This window comes from Scyliorhinus torazame, chromosome 10, assembly GCF_047496885.1.
Source record: "Scyliorhinus torazame isolate Kashiwa2021f chromosome 10, sScyTor2.1, whole genome shotgun sequence".
NCBI classification, from domain to species: domain Eukaryota; kingdom Metazoa; phylum Chordata; class Chondrichthyes; order Carcharhiniformes; family Scyliorhinidae; genus Scyliorhinus; species Scyliorhinus torazame.
In genome coordinates, this window is record NC_092716.1 from 105,747,548 (window position 1) to 105,763,110 (window position 15,563).

General features: G+C 49.6%; 1 protein-coding gene across 2 annotated transcripts in view; it reads right to left on the reverse strand.

The window, feature by feature from the left end:
• The window catches only part of elmo3 (engulfment and cell motility 3), a 248,612-nt gene that overhangs the window by 147,077 nt on the left and 85,972 nt on the right, over window positions 1-15,563 (reverse strand). For both annotated transcript variants that reach the window (XM_072518566.1, XM_072518567.1), the window contains exon 6: window positions 6,024-6,193. In XM_072518566.1, coding sequence (XP_072374667.1) covers window positions 6,024-6,193 — 170 coding nt within the window. The remainder of the gene's footprint in view (window positions 1-6,023; window positions 6,194-15,563) is intronic.

The window sequence follows — 15,563 nt, forward strand, 5'->3', positions numbered from 1 at the left end:
GATTGAAACAGTTCAGTCCTGGTACCATGATTTGTTCTGTTGTAGTAGTAATATAAGCGGCTTCCTTGTGGTGCACTTGACAAAGGAAGGTTCAGACATGGAGATAACTTCAACACGTTTATTAAACTATTTACACTTCTATTACTCGGGTTCAACACTACTGCTAATCCTACTATAGCTACGCAGATTGACTAACCAGCTGCTGCAATCCACGTGGTGGGTCTAATATTGAATCAACCCTGTGTCTCTACTCACTGACTGTCTCCACTGGAAAGAGGCAGATCATGTGTGTGGTGTCCTTTATATATGGGTTGGTGTAATGCCCCCCTGTGGTCGTGTCACCTCCGTGTGTATCGTGAATGTCCATTGGTCATGTCCTATCTACCTGATCTATTGGTTGAGTGTGTGTGTGTGATGTCACTGGTGCTCCCTCTAGTGTCTAGCTAGCCTACATGCATTTATATTGATGCACATCACCACACAATACATTTCCTCAGCCGAAAGTCCCACATCTAACCTCCATTGCAGGCGCTGGTTACTGTCTTTACTAACCTGCAGGTCAACCCAGTGTGGAGCATGGTGTGAGATTGTGATCGCCAAATACCCTGTGTCCACCACCCCTGCCAGTAAGGCCCTGCTCAAAATAAAGAAATCAATCCGGGAGTACACTTTATGCACGTGTGAGTAGAAGGCGAACTCCTTCACCCTCGGCTGCCCAAATCTCCATGGGTTCACCCCCCCCCCCCCCCTCCCCCATCTGCTCCATGAACCCTTTTAGTTCCTTTGCCATTGCTGGCACCCTGCCCTTTTTCGGGCTTGACCGGTCCAAGCCAGGGTGAATAACTGTGTTGCAGTCCCCTCCCATGACCAACCTGTCCAAGTCCAGGTCCGGTATCTTCCCCAGCATCCTCTTTATAAACTCCACATCGTCCCAATTTGGCACATACACATTCACTAATACCACCTGCACCCCCTTCAGTTTCCCACTGACCATAATGTACCGATTTCCCACATCCGAGACTATTCTACCCGCTTCAAACATCACCCGCTTATTGATCAGGATCGCGACCCCTGTAGTCTTTGAGTCTAGTCCAGAGTGAAAGACCTAACTGAGCCAGCCATTCTTCAATCTAATCTGGTCAGTTACTCTAAGGTGCGTCTCCTGCAACATTACCACGTCCACCTTCAGTCCCCTAAGATGCGCGAACACACGTGCCCTCTTGACCGGCCCATTTAACCCTCGAACATTCCAGGTGATCAGCCTAGTTGGGGGGCTCATTGTCACCCCCTTCGCCGATCAGCCATCCCCTTTTTTGGGCCCAAACTCCAGCCCATGCTCCGCTCCTCCACCGGTCTGCCCCCAGGCAGCCTCCGCCCCCAACTTCCTCTCTGTCCCTTAGCCCAAGTCCCTCCCTCGTCAGCAGAGCATTTACCCCCCTCTTCCCCCCCCCCCCAGTAACAACCCTCTGTAACCCAACCCCTTTAATAAACTGAACATATGCACCCCCCCACTGCGCTTCATTGAGCTAGCCTGCCCAGCTAGCTTGGTGGCCCCCATCCCTGGCGCCGGATAGTCTCCCACCTATTGTTCCCTCCCCACCAGCTCATACAAACATACTCCAACACCAAACAATCCCCACACAATTGCCCGACAGAAAAACACCAAGAACTAAACAAGCACACCTCCGTCCCCCAACAGTGCAAATGAAAACCTCAACGGGCAGCACGGTAGCATTGTGGACAGCACAAATGCTTCACAGCTCCAGGGTCTCAGGTTCGATTCCCGGCTTGGGTCACTGTCTGTGCGGAGTCTGCACATCCTCCCCGTGTGTGCGTGGGTTTCCTCCGGGTGCTCCGGTTTCCTCCCACAGTCCAAAGATGTGCGGGTTGGGTGGATTGGCCATGATAAATTGCCCATAGTGTCCAAAATTGCCCTTAGTGTTGGGTGGGGTTACTGGGTTATGGGAATAGGGTGGAGGTGTTGACCTTGGGTAGGGTGCTCTTTCCAAGAGCCGGTGCAGACTCGATGGGCCGAATGGCCTCCTTCTGCACTGTAAATTCTATGAGAACTCACTCAACTCTACCGCTGGTCCCAAATCAATGCAAAAGGCATTACAAAAAGCTTCCACAAAACGAAAAATTAGAAACTTAAAAAAAAAGAACAGAAAAAAAACCAAGAACGTTGCAGCAAAGTTCAAAAGTTCTCAGTCCACCACCAGTCCTTTCTTTCTCGCGAAGTCCAGCGCGTCCTCATGCAATTCAAAATAAAAGTGCTGTTCCTCGTGCGTGACCGACGGGCTGGATACAACAGTCCGAACTTGACCTTTTTCTTAAAAAGGACAGACCTAATCTGGTTGAAGCCTGCTCTTCTCCTGGCCACCTCCACATTCAGGTCTTGGTAAAACCGCTGGATACGGTTGTCCCACTTACAGCTCCGTGCCTGCTTGGCCCACTGTAGAATGCGCTCCTGATCCAAGTACCTGTGGAATCTCCACCATTGCCCTCGGGGGGTCTCCCATTCGCGGCTTTGTCGCGAGCGCTCTGTGATCCCTGTCCACCTCCAAGGGTCGGGAGAATGACCCCCCCCCCAGCAGCTATGTATTGCCAGCGTCCGCTCCTTCGGACCACTCCGGGAGCCCAACGATTCTCAAGTTCTGCCGGCGGGACTATTCTCTAGGTCCTCCACCTTCTCCAGGAGCCTTTTCTGCTGGTCTCTCAGCATCCCCACCTCCATCTCCACTGCAGTTTGATGTTCCTCCTGCTCAGCCTTCTCTACTTTCTGGATCGCCCGATCTTCGGCATCCAATCTAAGCTCCAGCCGCTCAATTGACACTTTTATCGGGTCCAAGCAGTCCGTTTCTGCTTAGCAAAGCCTTCCTGAATAACTTGCATCAACTGCTCCGCTAACCATTGGGTCGACAAACCAGAGGTCCGAGTCCTCCGCCATGCTGTTTCCTGCTGCAGCTTCAGCCCAAGCCTTCTCTGTATTTATGTTTCTGCCTTTATGAGCACTTCTAGTCCTTCTCTCCATGCACCAAAGTGGGAATTCAGTACACAATTGCTTCTGTCATCAGTTTTACAATTCAAGTCTGGTCGAAAATCGGGGGAAAAGGTCCAAAAGTCCGACCAGAGCGGGAGTAAATGTGTGACTTACTCCTTCATAGCCGCCACCGCCTGTCTGGTCTATTTAACTCCTTTGTGAACGAGCTAGAAGATACTGTCAGGGCAGCGTGGTGGCACAGTGGTAAGTGCTGCTGCCTCACGGCGCCGAGGTCCCAGGTTCGATCCCAGCTCTGGGTCACTGTCCGAGTGGAGTTTGCACATTCTCCCCGTGTTTGTGTGGGTTTCGCCCCCACAACCCAAAGATTTTTTTTTTTTCCCCAATAAATTTAGAGTACCCAATTATTTTTTCCAATTAAGGGGCAATTTAGCATGGCCAAACCACCTAACTTGCACAGCTTTGGGTTGTGGGGGTGAAACCCAAGCAGACACACGGAGAAAACGTGCAAACTCCACATGGACAGTGACCCAGGGCCGGGATTCGAACCTGGGTCCTCAGCGCCGTAGGCAGCAATGCTAACCACTGTGCCACCGTGCTGCCCTACCCACAACCCAAAGATGTGCAGGATAGGTAGATTGGCAATGCTAAATTGCCCCATAATTGGAAAAAACGAATTGGGTACTCTAAATCTTTTTTAAAAAGGTACTGTATAACTCCTACAGCACAGACAGAGGCAATCTGAGCCGGGAGTACCGCTGCTAGCGAGGACAGAGTATTTGGCGCTCAGCCAAATCTCCGATGCACCGCAATGGGAGTGGAGAAGCCCGTTGAAAATGAACGGACCATAAATCCCTGGCGTTTCAGCTCCGCACAAGTCTCCTCCCACCCCTACTTCACCTTTAACATGCCTTTTCTCTCCTTTCTCCCTCATTGACTGATCATCTACAGAAACAGCGGCCGGTTTAGCTCAGTTGGCTGGACAGCTGGTTTGCGATGCAGAACAAGGCCAGCAGCGTGGGTTCAATTCCCGTACCGGCTGAGGTTATTCATGAAGACCCTGCCTTCTCAATATTGCCCCTCACCTGAGGTTCGATGATCCTCAGGTTAAATCCCCACCAGTCGGGGCTGCATGGTGGCGCAGTTGTTAGCACCGAGGCCCTGGGTTCGATCCGGGTCCCGGGTCACTGTCCGTGTCGAGTTTGCATATTCCCCCCGTGTCTGTGTGGGTCTCACTCCCACAACCCAAAATATGTGCAGTGTAGGTGAATTGGCCATGCAAAATTGCCCCTTAATTGGAAAAAAAGAATTGGGTAATCTAAATTTATAAAATCACCACCAGTTAGCTCTCCCCCTCAGAGGGGAAAGCAGCCTCTGGGAATATGGTGACTTTAGTTACTTACAGTAACGTTAGGAAGCCTTGTGGCACAGTGGTTGTGCCCCTACTGCTGGACCAGAAGCTCTGGGTTTGAGCCCAAAGCCAGGAATTGTAGGCCATGAAAGGAACATTCAACACAGTTCAACAGACCACTAACCAGCTCAGGAATCCTTCCGCCACTTCCCCCACTATTCCCCAAAAGGGTAAAAAAAAAACCCAGTACATAGGTGTGAGGATACGCCAACAACAACAGCATGTTGCTCATCTCCAACCATCCCATTGCGAGTTCCACCTTTTAACTACTCTTTGAGCAGAAGAGGTTTCTTTTGAATTATTAGGTGTTTATTTTACACTCGTGACCCTTAGTCTGGATTCACCCACAAGTGGACACACTCGCTCTATTTCTTTTTTTTTCTTTTAAAAAAAAATTTAAATTACCCAATTATTTTTTCCAATTAAGGAGCAATTTAGCGTGGCCAATCCACCTAGCCTGCACATTTTTGGGTTGTGGGGGCGAAACCCACGCAGACACGGGGAGAATGTGCAAACTCCACACGGACAGTGACCCAGAGCTGGGATCAAACCTGGGACCTCAGCGCCGTGAGGCAGTTGTGCTAACTCACTAGGCCACCGCGCTGCCCCACTCTCTCCATTTCAACTCTTTAAATTCTGACATAATTTCAACAACCATTTATCACGACATCTCTTGGCCTTCTCTTTCCATAGAAAAGAGCCCCAGTCTATTCCATCGAACCGACTTCAACAGCCACCTGTTATTGCTTATTCTTGGTGACTGACAACCAGCGAACAAGGAAGTTGGGTGTTTGATGCCACTGACCGTGTCCTGAAATGAGGTGGTTCTGGTGCTCAGAGAGACTAATTTTGTTAACTCCTTTCCACGATAACCTCGCATTCAAAGTCTCACTTCAACCTCGATTTGTGCTTGTGGAAACCGGTCTGGATTCAAGTCTTGGCAAGCACATTGGTCACATTGCCATTTTTAACTTAGAAGTTCAAAGAGTAAACAGGTTCATGGGTGACTTTCCCTCCGCGACACCTCCTCAGCAATAATGTGTCCCACTGACATGGTAACCGCACAGGCTAATTAATGGTATTGCCCTGAGCCCGGGGGCAGGATACGATGGCACTCCGGTGTCAGCCTTGGCTTAGCGGGTGGCTCGCTCACCCCCTCAGAATCACAAGGTTGTGGGGGTTCAAGCCCTATTCCAGGTTGCAAACTCTAGGCCGATACCCTATAGTGGTACCGAGGGAGTGCTGCGCTCTTGAAGGTATCGTCTCTCAGAGGAGACGTTAAACTGAAGGCCCCTCTGCTGGTCCAGGCAAATGGGCTATTTTGCATGAACAGTGGAGATCTCCCGGGTGTTGTTAACCAATCCTGCAGCCAACAGCGGTAAGAGAGATGGCGCGGTCATCACCACATTTGCTGTTTGTGGGAGCTTACTGTGCACAAATTGGCCGTCACATTCCTACCTTACAACAGCCAACGAGCTTCAAACATTACTCTATTGGGTGCAAAGCACTTTGTCATCTTCTGAGGAGGTCAGTAATATAAATAAAACTCCTCTTCCTTTCCCTGTCCTGCGAGCACTCAGAATGTCTAGTCATGGAGCCAAGCTTCCTACTCACTCATTGCCATTCTCTACAATGTGGACCAACACAGCGATCCCATCCTTACTGATGAACTCCTGGGCGAAGGTGATGTCCTTGGAGAGAACGGCCAGTCCACTCAGTGACCGAGAACGTATGTCGTAGTTACCGCTCTGGATGCCAGTGTAGAGATTCTCAGCTTCTCGACCCTGGGGCAGGAACAGAAACAGATGAAGAGGCAACTTCTACAATTTACCACGGGACCCATGAAACGGGGGATTGCAGGGTTATTTATTTATTTATTATAATTTTTAGAGTGTCGAATTCATTTTTCCAATTAAGGGGCAATTTAGGGTGGCCAATCCACCTACCCTACACATCTTTGGGTTGTGGGGGCAAAACCCACGCAAACATGGGGAGAATGTTCAAATTCCACACAAACAGTGACCCAGAGCCAGGATCGAACCTGGGACCTCTTCGCCGTGAGACAACAGGGCTAACCCACTGTGCCACCGTGCTGCCCAGGATTGCAGGATTATTGAGGGAGCAGAGTCAGAATGGATACCCAGATGTGTGTGTGTGCTTGTAGGTCCATTCATCCGTGGAAGCATCTCTGGCTACAGGAACATTCAGACATCACCTAGGTGCTTTCTGACCTGTTCCGACTCCAACAATGCCTTAAATTTAAAATTCTCATCCTGGAGATCAAATCTCTCCATGGTCTCTCTCCCCTCCCGATGTCTGTAATCTCCTCCAGCCCTAGCACCCTCCGGGATATCTGTGTTCCTCCAATTCTGGCCTCTTCTGGCACCCCCGAACCTCCTGAACAAACCCAGCTGGTAGTCGCGCCTCTATCTGCAGAGGCCTGAAGTGCTGGGATTCTCTCCCATGGCCCCCATCTCCTCCTTTATGCTGCTCAGTAAAATCTACCCCTCTTTCACTAAATGTCGATTTCGGCGGGAGAACAGCTGGTGAGTCAGTTTCAGCGGGAGCAGTGCGGAAGTGGCTGCTGGGAGGTAAGTCTGTCCTTTAAAAGCACTTGTCTTTGCAGGGGCAGGCCAGTCGATTTCGGCGGGAGAACAGCTGGTGAGTCAGTTTCAGCGGGAGCAGTGCGGAAGTGGCTGCTGGGAGGTAAGTCTGCCTTTAAAAGCACTTGTCTTTGCAGGGGCAGGCCAGTCGATTTCGGCGGGAGTGGAGCTGGCTGGTTAGTCAATTTCAGCAGGAGCTGAGAATTTTTTTTTTTTTAATTAGTGTTTTAGGCGGGAACAGGAAGTCGACCCGCGGACGTCTGGGAAGACCCTCACCAATAAATTCTGGTGGAGTTGAAACCCGAGACACTACACGTGTAGTGTCTCCCACCCGCCCTCCTCCTCTAACCTAATAATAAAACCCATTGGTCTGAGGTAAGTACCATATTTTATTGTATTATTATTATTTTTTATAAAAAATTTAATTTAGTTGTTAGCCAGATCTTGGTAGAAAGTTAGAGGAATGGCAGGGAAGGGAGTGCAATGTTCCTCCTGCAGGATGTTTGAGGTGAGGGATGCAGTTAGTGTCCCTGCTGATTTTACCTGCAGGAAGTGCTGCCATCTCCAGCTCCTCCAAGACCGAGTTAGGGAACTGGAGCTGGAGTTGGAAGAACTTCGGATCATTCGGGAGGATGAAGGGGTCATAGATAGCAGCTTCAGGGAATTAGTTACACCAAAGATTGGAGATAGGTGGGTAACTGTAAGAGGGACTGGGAAAAAGCAGTCAAGTGCAGGGATCCCCTGCGGTCGTTCCCCTGAGAAACAAGTATACCGCTTTGGATACTTGTGGGGGGGACGACTTACCAGGGGTAAGCCATGGGGTACGGGCCTCTGGCACGGAGCCTGTCCCTGTTGCTCAGAAGGGAAGGGGGGAGAGGAGCAGAGCATTAGTAATTGGGGACTCTATAGTCAGGGGCACAGATAGGAGATTTTGTGGGAGCGTGAGAGACTCACGTTTGGTATGTTGCCTCCCAGGTGCAAGGGTACGTGATGTCCCGGTTCGTGTTTTCCGGGTCCTTAGGGGGGAGGGGGAGCAGCCCCAAGTCGTGGTCCACATTGGCACTAACGACATAGGTAGGAAAGGGGACAAGGATGTCAGGCAGGCTTTCAGGGAGCTAGGGTGGAAGCTCAGAACTAGAACAAACAGAGTTGTTATCTCTGGGTTGTTGCCCGTGCCACGTGATAGTGAGATGAGGAATAGGGAGAGAGAGCATTTAAACACGTGGCTACAGGGATGGTGCAAGCGGGACGGATTCAGATTTCTGGATAACTGGGGCTCTTTCTGGGGAAGGTGGGACCTCTACAGACAGGATGGTCTACATCTGAACCTGAGGGGCACAAATATCCTGGGGGGGAGATTTGTTAGTGCTCTTTGGGGGGTTTAAACTAATGCAGCAGGGGCATGGGAACCTGGATTGTAGTTTTAGGGTAAGGGAGAATGAGGGTTTAGAGGTCAGGAGCACAGATTTGACGTCGCAGGAGGGGGCCAGTGTTCAGGTAGGTGGTTTGAAGTGTGTCTACTTCAATGCCAGGAGTATACGAAACAAGGTAGGGGAACTGGCAGCATGGGTTGGTACCTGGGACTTCGATGTTGTGGCCATTTCGGAGACATGGATAGAGCAGGGACAGGAATGGATGTTGCAGGTTCCGGGGTTTAGGTGTTTTAGTAAGCTCAGAGAAGGAGGCAAAAGAGGGGGAGGTGTGGCGCTGCTAGTCAAGAGCAGTATTACGGTGGCGGAGAGGATGCTAGATGGGGACTCTTCTTCCGAGGTAGTATGGGCTGAAGTTAGAAACAGGAAAGGAGAGGTCACCCTGTTGGGAGTTTTTTATAGGCCTCCTAATAGTTCTAGGGATGTAGAGGAAAGGATGGCGAAGATGATTCTGGATAAGAGCGAAAGTAACAGGGTAGTTATTATGGGAGACTTTAACTTTCCAAATATTGACTGGAAAAGATATAGTTCGAGTACAATAGATGGGTCGTTTTTTGTACAGTGTGTGCAGGAGGGTTTACTGAAACAATATGTTGACAGGCCAACAAGAGGCGAGGCCACGTTGGATTTGGTTATGGGTAATGAACCAGGCCAGGTGTTGGATTTGGAGGTAGGAGAGCACTTTGGGGACAGTGACCACAATTCGGTGACGTTTACGTTAATGATGGAAAGGGATAAGTATACACCGCAGGGCAAGAGTTATAGCTGGGGGAAGGGCAATTATGATGCCATTAGACGTGACTTGGGGGGGATAAGGTGGAGAAGTAGGCTGCAAGTGTTGGGCACACTGGATAAGTGGGGCTTGTTCAAGGATCAGCTACTGCGTGTTCTTGATAAGTATGTACCGGTCAGGCAGGGAGGAAGGCGTCGAGCGAGGGAACCGTGGTTTACCAAGGAAGTGGAATCTCTTGTTAAGAGGAAGAAGGAGGCCTATGTGAAGATGAGGTGTGAAGTTTCAGTTGGGGCGATGGATAGTTACAAGGTAGCGAGGAAGGATCTAAAGAGAGAGCTAAGACGAGCAAGGAGGGGACATGAGAAGTATTTGGAAGGAAGGATCAAGGAAAACCCAAAAGCTTTCTATAGGTATGTCAGGAATAAGCGAATGACTAGGGAAAGAGTAGGACCAGTCAAGGACAGGGATGGGAAATTGTGTGTGGAGTCTGAAGAGATAGGCGAGATACTAAATCAATATTTTTCGGCAGTATTCACTCAGGAAAAAGATAATGTTGTGGAGGAGAATGCTGAGCCGCAGGCTAATAGAATAGATGGCATTGAGGTACGTAGGGAAGAGGTGTTGGCAATTCTGGACAGGCTGAAAATAGATAAGTCCCCGGGACCTGATGGGATTTATCCTAGGATTCTCTGGGAGGCCAGGGAAGAGATTGCTGGACCTTTGGCTTCGATTTTTATGTCATCATTGGCTACAGGAATAGTGCCAGAGGACTGGAGGACAGCAAATGTGGTCCCTTTGTTCAAAAAGGGGAGCAGAAACAACCCCGGCAACTATAGACCGGTGAGCCTCACGTCTGTAGTGGGTAAAGTCTTGGAGGGGATTATAAGAGACAAGATTTATAATCATCTAGATAGGAATAATATGATCAGGGATAGTCAGCATGGCTTTGTGAAGGGTAGGTCATGCCTCACAAACCTTATTGAGTTCTTTGAGAAGGTGACTGAACAGGTAGATGAGGGTAGAGCAGTTGATGTGGTGTATATGGATTTCAGCAAAGCGTTTGATAAGGTTCCCCACGGTAGGCTATTGCAGAAAATACGGAGGCTGGGGATTGAGGGTGATTTAGAGATGTGGATCAGAAATTGGCTAGCTGAAAGAAGACAGAGGGTGGTGGTTGATGGGAAATGTTCAGAATGGAGTACAGTCACAAGTGGAGTACCACAAGGATCTGTTCTGGGGCCGTTGCTATTTGTCATTTTTATCAATGACCTAGAGGAAGGCGCAGAAGGGTGGGTGAGTAAATTTGCAGACGATACTAAAGTCGGTGGTGTTGTCGATAGTGTGGAAGGATGTAGCAGGTTACAGAGGGATATAGATAAGCTGCAGAGCTGGGCTGAGAGGTGGCAAATGAAGTTTAATGTAGAGAAGTGTGAGGTGATTCACTTTGGAAGGAATAACAGGAATGCGGAATATTTGGCTAATGGTAAAGTTCTTGAAAGTGTGGATGAGCAGAGGGATCTAGGTGTCCATGTACATAGATCCCTGAAAGTTGCCACCCAGGTTGATAGGGTTGTGAAGAAGGCCTATGGAGTGTTGGCCTTTATTGGTAGAGGGATTGAGTTCCGGAGTCGGGAGGTCATGTTGCAGCTGTACAGAACTCTGGTACGGCCGCATTTGGAGTATTGCGTACAGTTCTGGTCACCGCATTATAGGAAGGACGTGGAGGCTTTGGAGCGGGTGCAGAGGAGATTTACCAGGATGTTGCCTGGTATGGAGGGAAAATCTTATGAGGAAAGGCTGATGGACTTGAGGTTGTTTTCGTTGGAGAGAAGAAGGTTAAGAGGAGACTTAATAGAGGCATACAAAATGATCAGGGGGTTGGATAGGGTGGACAGTGAGAGCCTTCTCCCGCGGATGGAAATGGCTGGCACGAGGGGACTTAACTTTAAACTGAGGGGTAATAGATATAGAACAGAGGTCAGAGGTAGGTTCTTTACGCAAAGAGTAGTGAGGCCGTGGAATGCCCTACCTGCTACAGTAGTGAACTCGCCAACATTGAGGGCATTTAAAAGTTTATTGGATAAACATATGGATGAAAATGGCATAGTGTAGGTTAGATGGCTTTTGTTTCGGTGCAACATCGTGGACCGAAGGGCCTGTACTGCGCTGTATTGTTCTATGTTCTATGTTCTATGTTTGGGCACCTGCTCTCATAGTTCCTCAAGCGACTTGGCGTTAAATTCTGTTTGACAATGCTCCTGTGAAATGGCCTCGAGATATTTTATGAGGCTGAAGGTATATTATTTATGATAATAAAAAATATAAATACAAGTTGTTGCTGAACCAGACACATTTGAAACTGTCGCATTCCTGAAATCAACAAACTTCAAGGAATATGGGCTATCGATGTTGTCCATCGCTGATTGCCCTTTGAACTGAGTGGTTAGCTGGGCCATTTCAGAGGTCAGTTAAGAGTCAACCACATTGCTGTGGGTCTGAATCACATGTAGGCCAGACTAGGTAAGGCCAACAGGCTTCCTTCCCTAAAGGACATTAGTGTACCAGATCATTTTTTTCAACACCATTTCTGCGGCTAGTTTCCAATTCCAGGTTTATTAATTGATTTTAAACTTCCACCACCTGCCATGGTGGGATTCGAACACACATCCTCGGATATTTAGCCTGGTCCTCGGGTTACTAGTCCTCTGACATTTCCACTACCTCGGTGTTTTAAAAGGAGCCTCACAGTAATTCAGAAACTAGGACGGTGATTTCCTGTCACGCCTGTGGCTGGTGGGATGGAAGATATGATGGACCGGTTAGGCAGAAATTTCCAGTCCTGTGGAGGGCAGGACTGGAAAATCCCAGCCTAGGACTTGATATTTTCTCAATGGTAGGAAGTTAAATCGGATGCAGAGAACTGCTGCAGGCCCCAAGTTGTTTCCTGCACTTCAGCCACACACCAGCAACCCCCCCCCCCCCCCCCGTCCTGCCCACCACATTACACCACCCCCACCCACCTCCGGCTGTCCCTGACCCTTGCCTCGAGTACCTTGCCCACATGCCCTTTAATGAAAGAACAACACCCAGCCACAGGCTAGACTGATCACCACTTTCAATTGAAATGAACATTTAGTAAAACTTTGACGGTCAGATATGATCTAATGGTTTACCTCTTTCATCAACGCCCACCTTTCTCGTGGCCTGTCACTTGTGCATCACCCTTTTAAAAGGTATGCATTTTTGAAGGAGTGGGGACCACTTCTCTTAAAGCAGTGCCCTGCTGGCACCCTTGCAACTCTCAGTCTTGCTGATCAGTAACTGAGATGGATGATGCTGGTTCCATGCTAAAGAGGGTTCTTCTGTTCCATAATCCCATTGTCATTGGATGGCACAGTGGTTAGCACTGCTGTCTCGCAGCACCAGGTACCCGGGTTCAATACCGTTCATGGGTAACTGTCTGCGTGGAGTTTGCATGTTCTCCCCCTGTCTGCGTGGGTTTCCTTCGGGTGCTCTGGTTTTCACCCCCATTCCAATGATGTGCAGGTTAGGTGAATTGGCTGTGCTAAATTGCTCCCCAGTGTCCAAAGGCTAGGAGGGCATACAAGAATAGGGCTGGGGCGTGGGCCTGGGTAGAGTGCTCTTTAGGAGGGTCGGTGCAGATGGGCTGAATGGCCTCCTTCTTCGCTATAGGGATTCTATGATATAATAAACTTTGGAAATATTCCCCGATTATGTGCGACTGGGGTGTTGGCCAACTTCAGGGTTAGGCCAGTGGAGGCAGAGAAGCCCTGATGACACGCACTACACCGCAGCCCCCCCCCCCCCCCCCCCCCCATCCCATCTACCTGACAACTCATGGACCCCACTACTTGAAAAAACAATGACCCTTTTAAAAGGGGTAAGTAATATTTATTTTGCAAACGTTTATTTTTACCCTGGAGTGAGGGGCGATCTGATTGAAATATTTAAGATTCTGAAGAGACGTGACAGGGTGGATGCGGAGAGGATGTTCCTCTTGTGGGAGAGACTAGAACTAGGGTGACACCATTTAAAAAGTAAGAGATTTTCCACTTGGGATGGAAGTGAGGAGAATTTTTCTCCCATAGGGGTTGAGAGTCTGTGGGGCTCTCTGCCCCGAGAACATTGGAGGCTGGGACACTGAATATTTTTACAGCAGGGACAGATAGAGCCTAGTCTGACAAGGGAGTGAGAGGGTATTTGAGGTAGGCAGAAAAGTGAAATTGAAGCCACAGTCAGTTCAGCCATGAATGGTGGGGCAGGCCCCAGCAGCTTTATCTACCGAGTGGGCAGTACCTCGAGCGAACACCAGGAGGCTCACTACAGACATTAACAGGGCTCTGTGCTCAGACCTGCCACCGGCAGAAGAGGCAAATTGTATGTAGTCAGGGACTTCTCCAGGGGAGGGGAGGCAGCTAGTGCGGAGCGAATGACTGTGGTAACCCTCTCACGCCCAGTTCCTGAGAGTCTCACCTACCAGCTGCAGGAGACAGCGAGCAAGATGGGAAAAGCGGGAGAATTGCAGAGAGGGCAGGAGTTGCTGCAGTGACTCAAAGCCCCATTAGAATGCAGCTACTAGCAAGTCGGTGAGAGTGTGAGGAGGACGCCATGTTAGCCAACCCTCTCCCTGCCGATGAGGGGGGGGGGGGCGGTGTTGGCAGGTGCAAGCTCCCGAAACCCCACATCTAGAATTTGACCGTTCCCCTCATTGACAGGACAGAGAATACTCAAACACATTTTCATTCAGGTTCTCCCCGGGTTCAGTGGCTACAGAGACTAGGCAACAACAACCCGTATTTATCTACCACCTTTAACATCCATCACCAGATGCTTCACAGGAGTGTTAACAAATATAAAATTTACATGGACCAACATAAGGAGACATCAAGACAGATGACCATGAACTAACTTATTGAGAATGGCTTAAAGGAGAGAGAGAGGGAGAGAGAGACGGAGAGAGGGACAGATTTACTGAGATGGGGAGGGATGAGTTGGAAACAAGGATAAGTGTTTTAGGGGATACAGGACAGGGTGCTTTCAGGGGTGTGGGTCGGAGAGGGCAAGGTGTCAGAGATTTACCGAGAGATGAGGGAAGAGGGGGAGGAGTCGGTGGGCGAACTAAAAGGAAAGTGGGAAGAAGAACTAGGGGAGGAGATAGAGGAGGGTATGTGGGCTGATGCCCTAAGCAGGGTAAATTCCTCTTCCTCATGCGCCAGGCTTAGCCTGATTCAATTTAAGGTGCTACATAGAGCACACATAACGGGAGCAAGATTGAGCAGGTTCTTTGGAGTGGAGGACAAATGTGGGAGGTGTGGCGGGAGCCCGGCAAACCACGCACATATGTTTTGGGCGTGCCCGGCACTGGAGGGTATTGGAAGGGAGTGACGGGAGTGATTTCGCGGGTGGTGAAGGCCCGGGTCAAACCAGGCTGGGGGTTAGCTCTATTTGGAGTTGCGGAAGAGCCGGGAGTGCAGGAGGCGAAAGAGGCCGACGTTGTGGCCTTTGCATCCCTAGTAGCCCGGCGCAGGATCCTACTCATGTGGAAGGAGGCGAAACCCCCCGGACTGGAGGCCTGGGTAAATGATATGGCGGGGTTCATTAAACTGGAGCAGATAAAGTTTGCCCTGAGAGGATCGGCTCAAGGGTTCACCAAGCGGTGGCAGCCATTTCTCGACTACCTAGGGGAACGTTAGAGGGAAGACAGATGACCAGCAGCAGCAACCCAGGGGGAAGGGGGGGGGGGAGGGGGTTTTAGTTTAGTTTAGGTCAAAGATAATGGGGTTTTGTTACTTGTGTATTGTTAAAAATTTCTGTATTGTTATTGTTGCGTTTGCTTTGTAAGAGGGGAAAAATTGTTGTTTGGGAAAAAAATTTCAATAAAACATATTTTAAAAAAAAAAGGATAAGTGTTTTAAAATTGGGGTGTTCCTTAGCCAGGAGCCACTGTAGGTCACACAAACCAGAACTAGAGCTGAGCTCAGTCCATGACTCTCAGGAAGCGGCTTCAACAGGCCTCAGCAGGACCAGACATGCTGAGCAAACAACCAAATAGCTCACCACCTGGACCTGCATCTGAAGCGAAGGCTAGCTCGTACACAAGTATAGGATGGTGGAAGATAGCAGGTAGTCAAGGACTCCCAGATGGAGACTCTCCTGAGGTAGGTGCTGAGCAGGTCGGGTGGGATCCCGGCGAAACGTGGATTGTTCTGGACTGTTACTCGATAATCTGTGGCAATGAGAATGTCCCCTGTGCTCACTGGCATCGTCTCCTGGGACGACCCTGATCCAACAACTTGTTTCGAAAGTTCTCATCCTGGTTATCAAATCCCTCCAGAGCCTCACACCTTCGGTTCTCTGTAATCTCCTC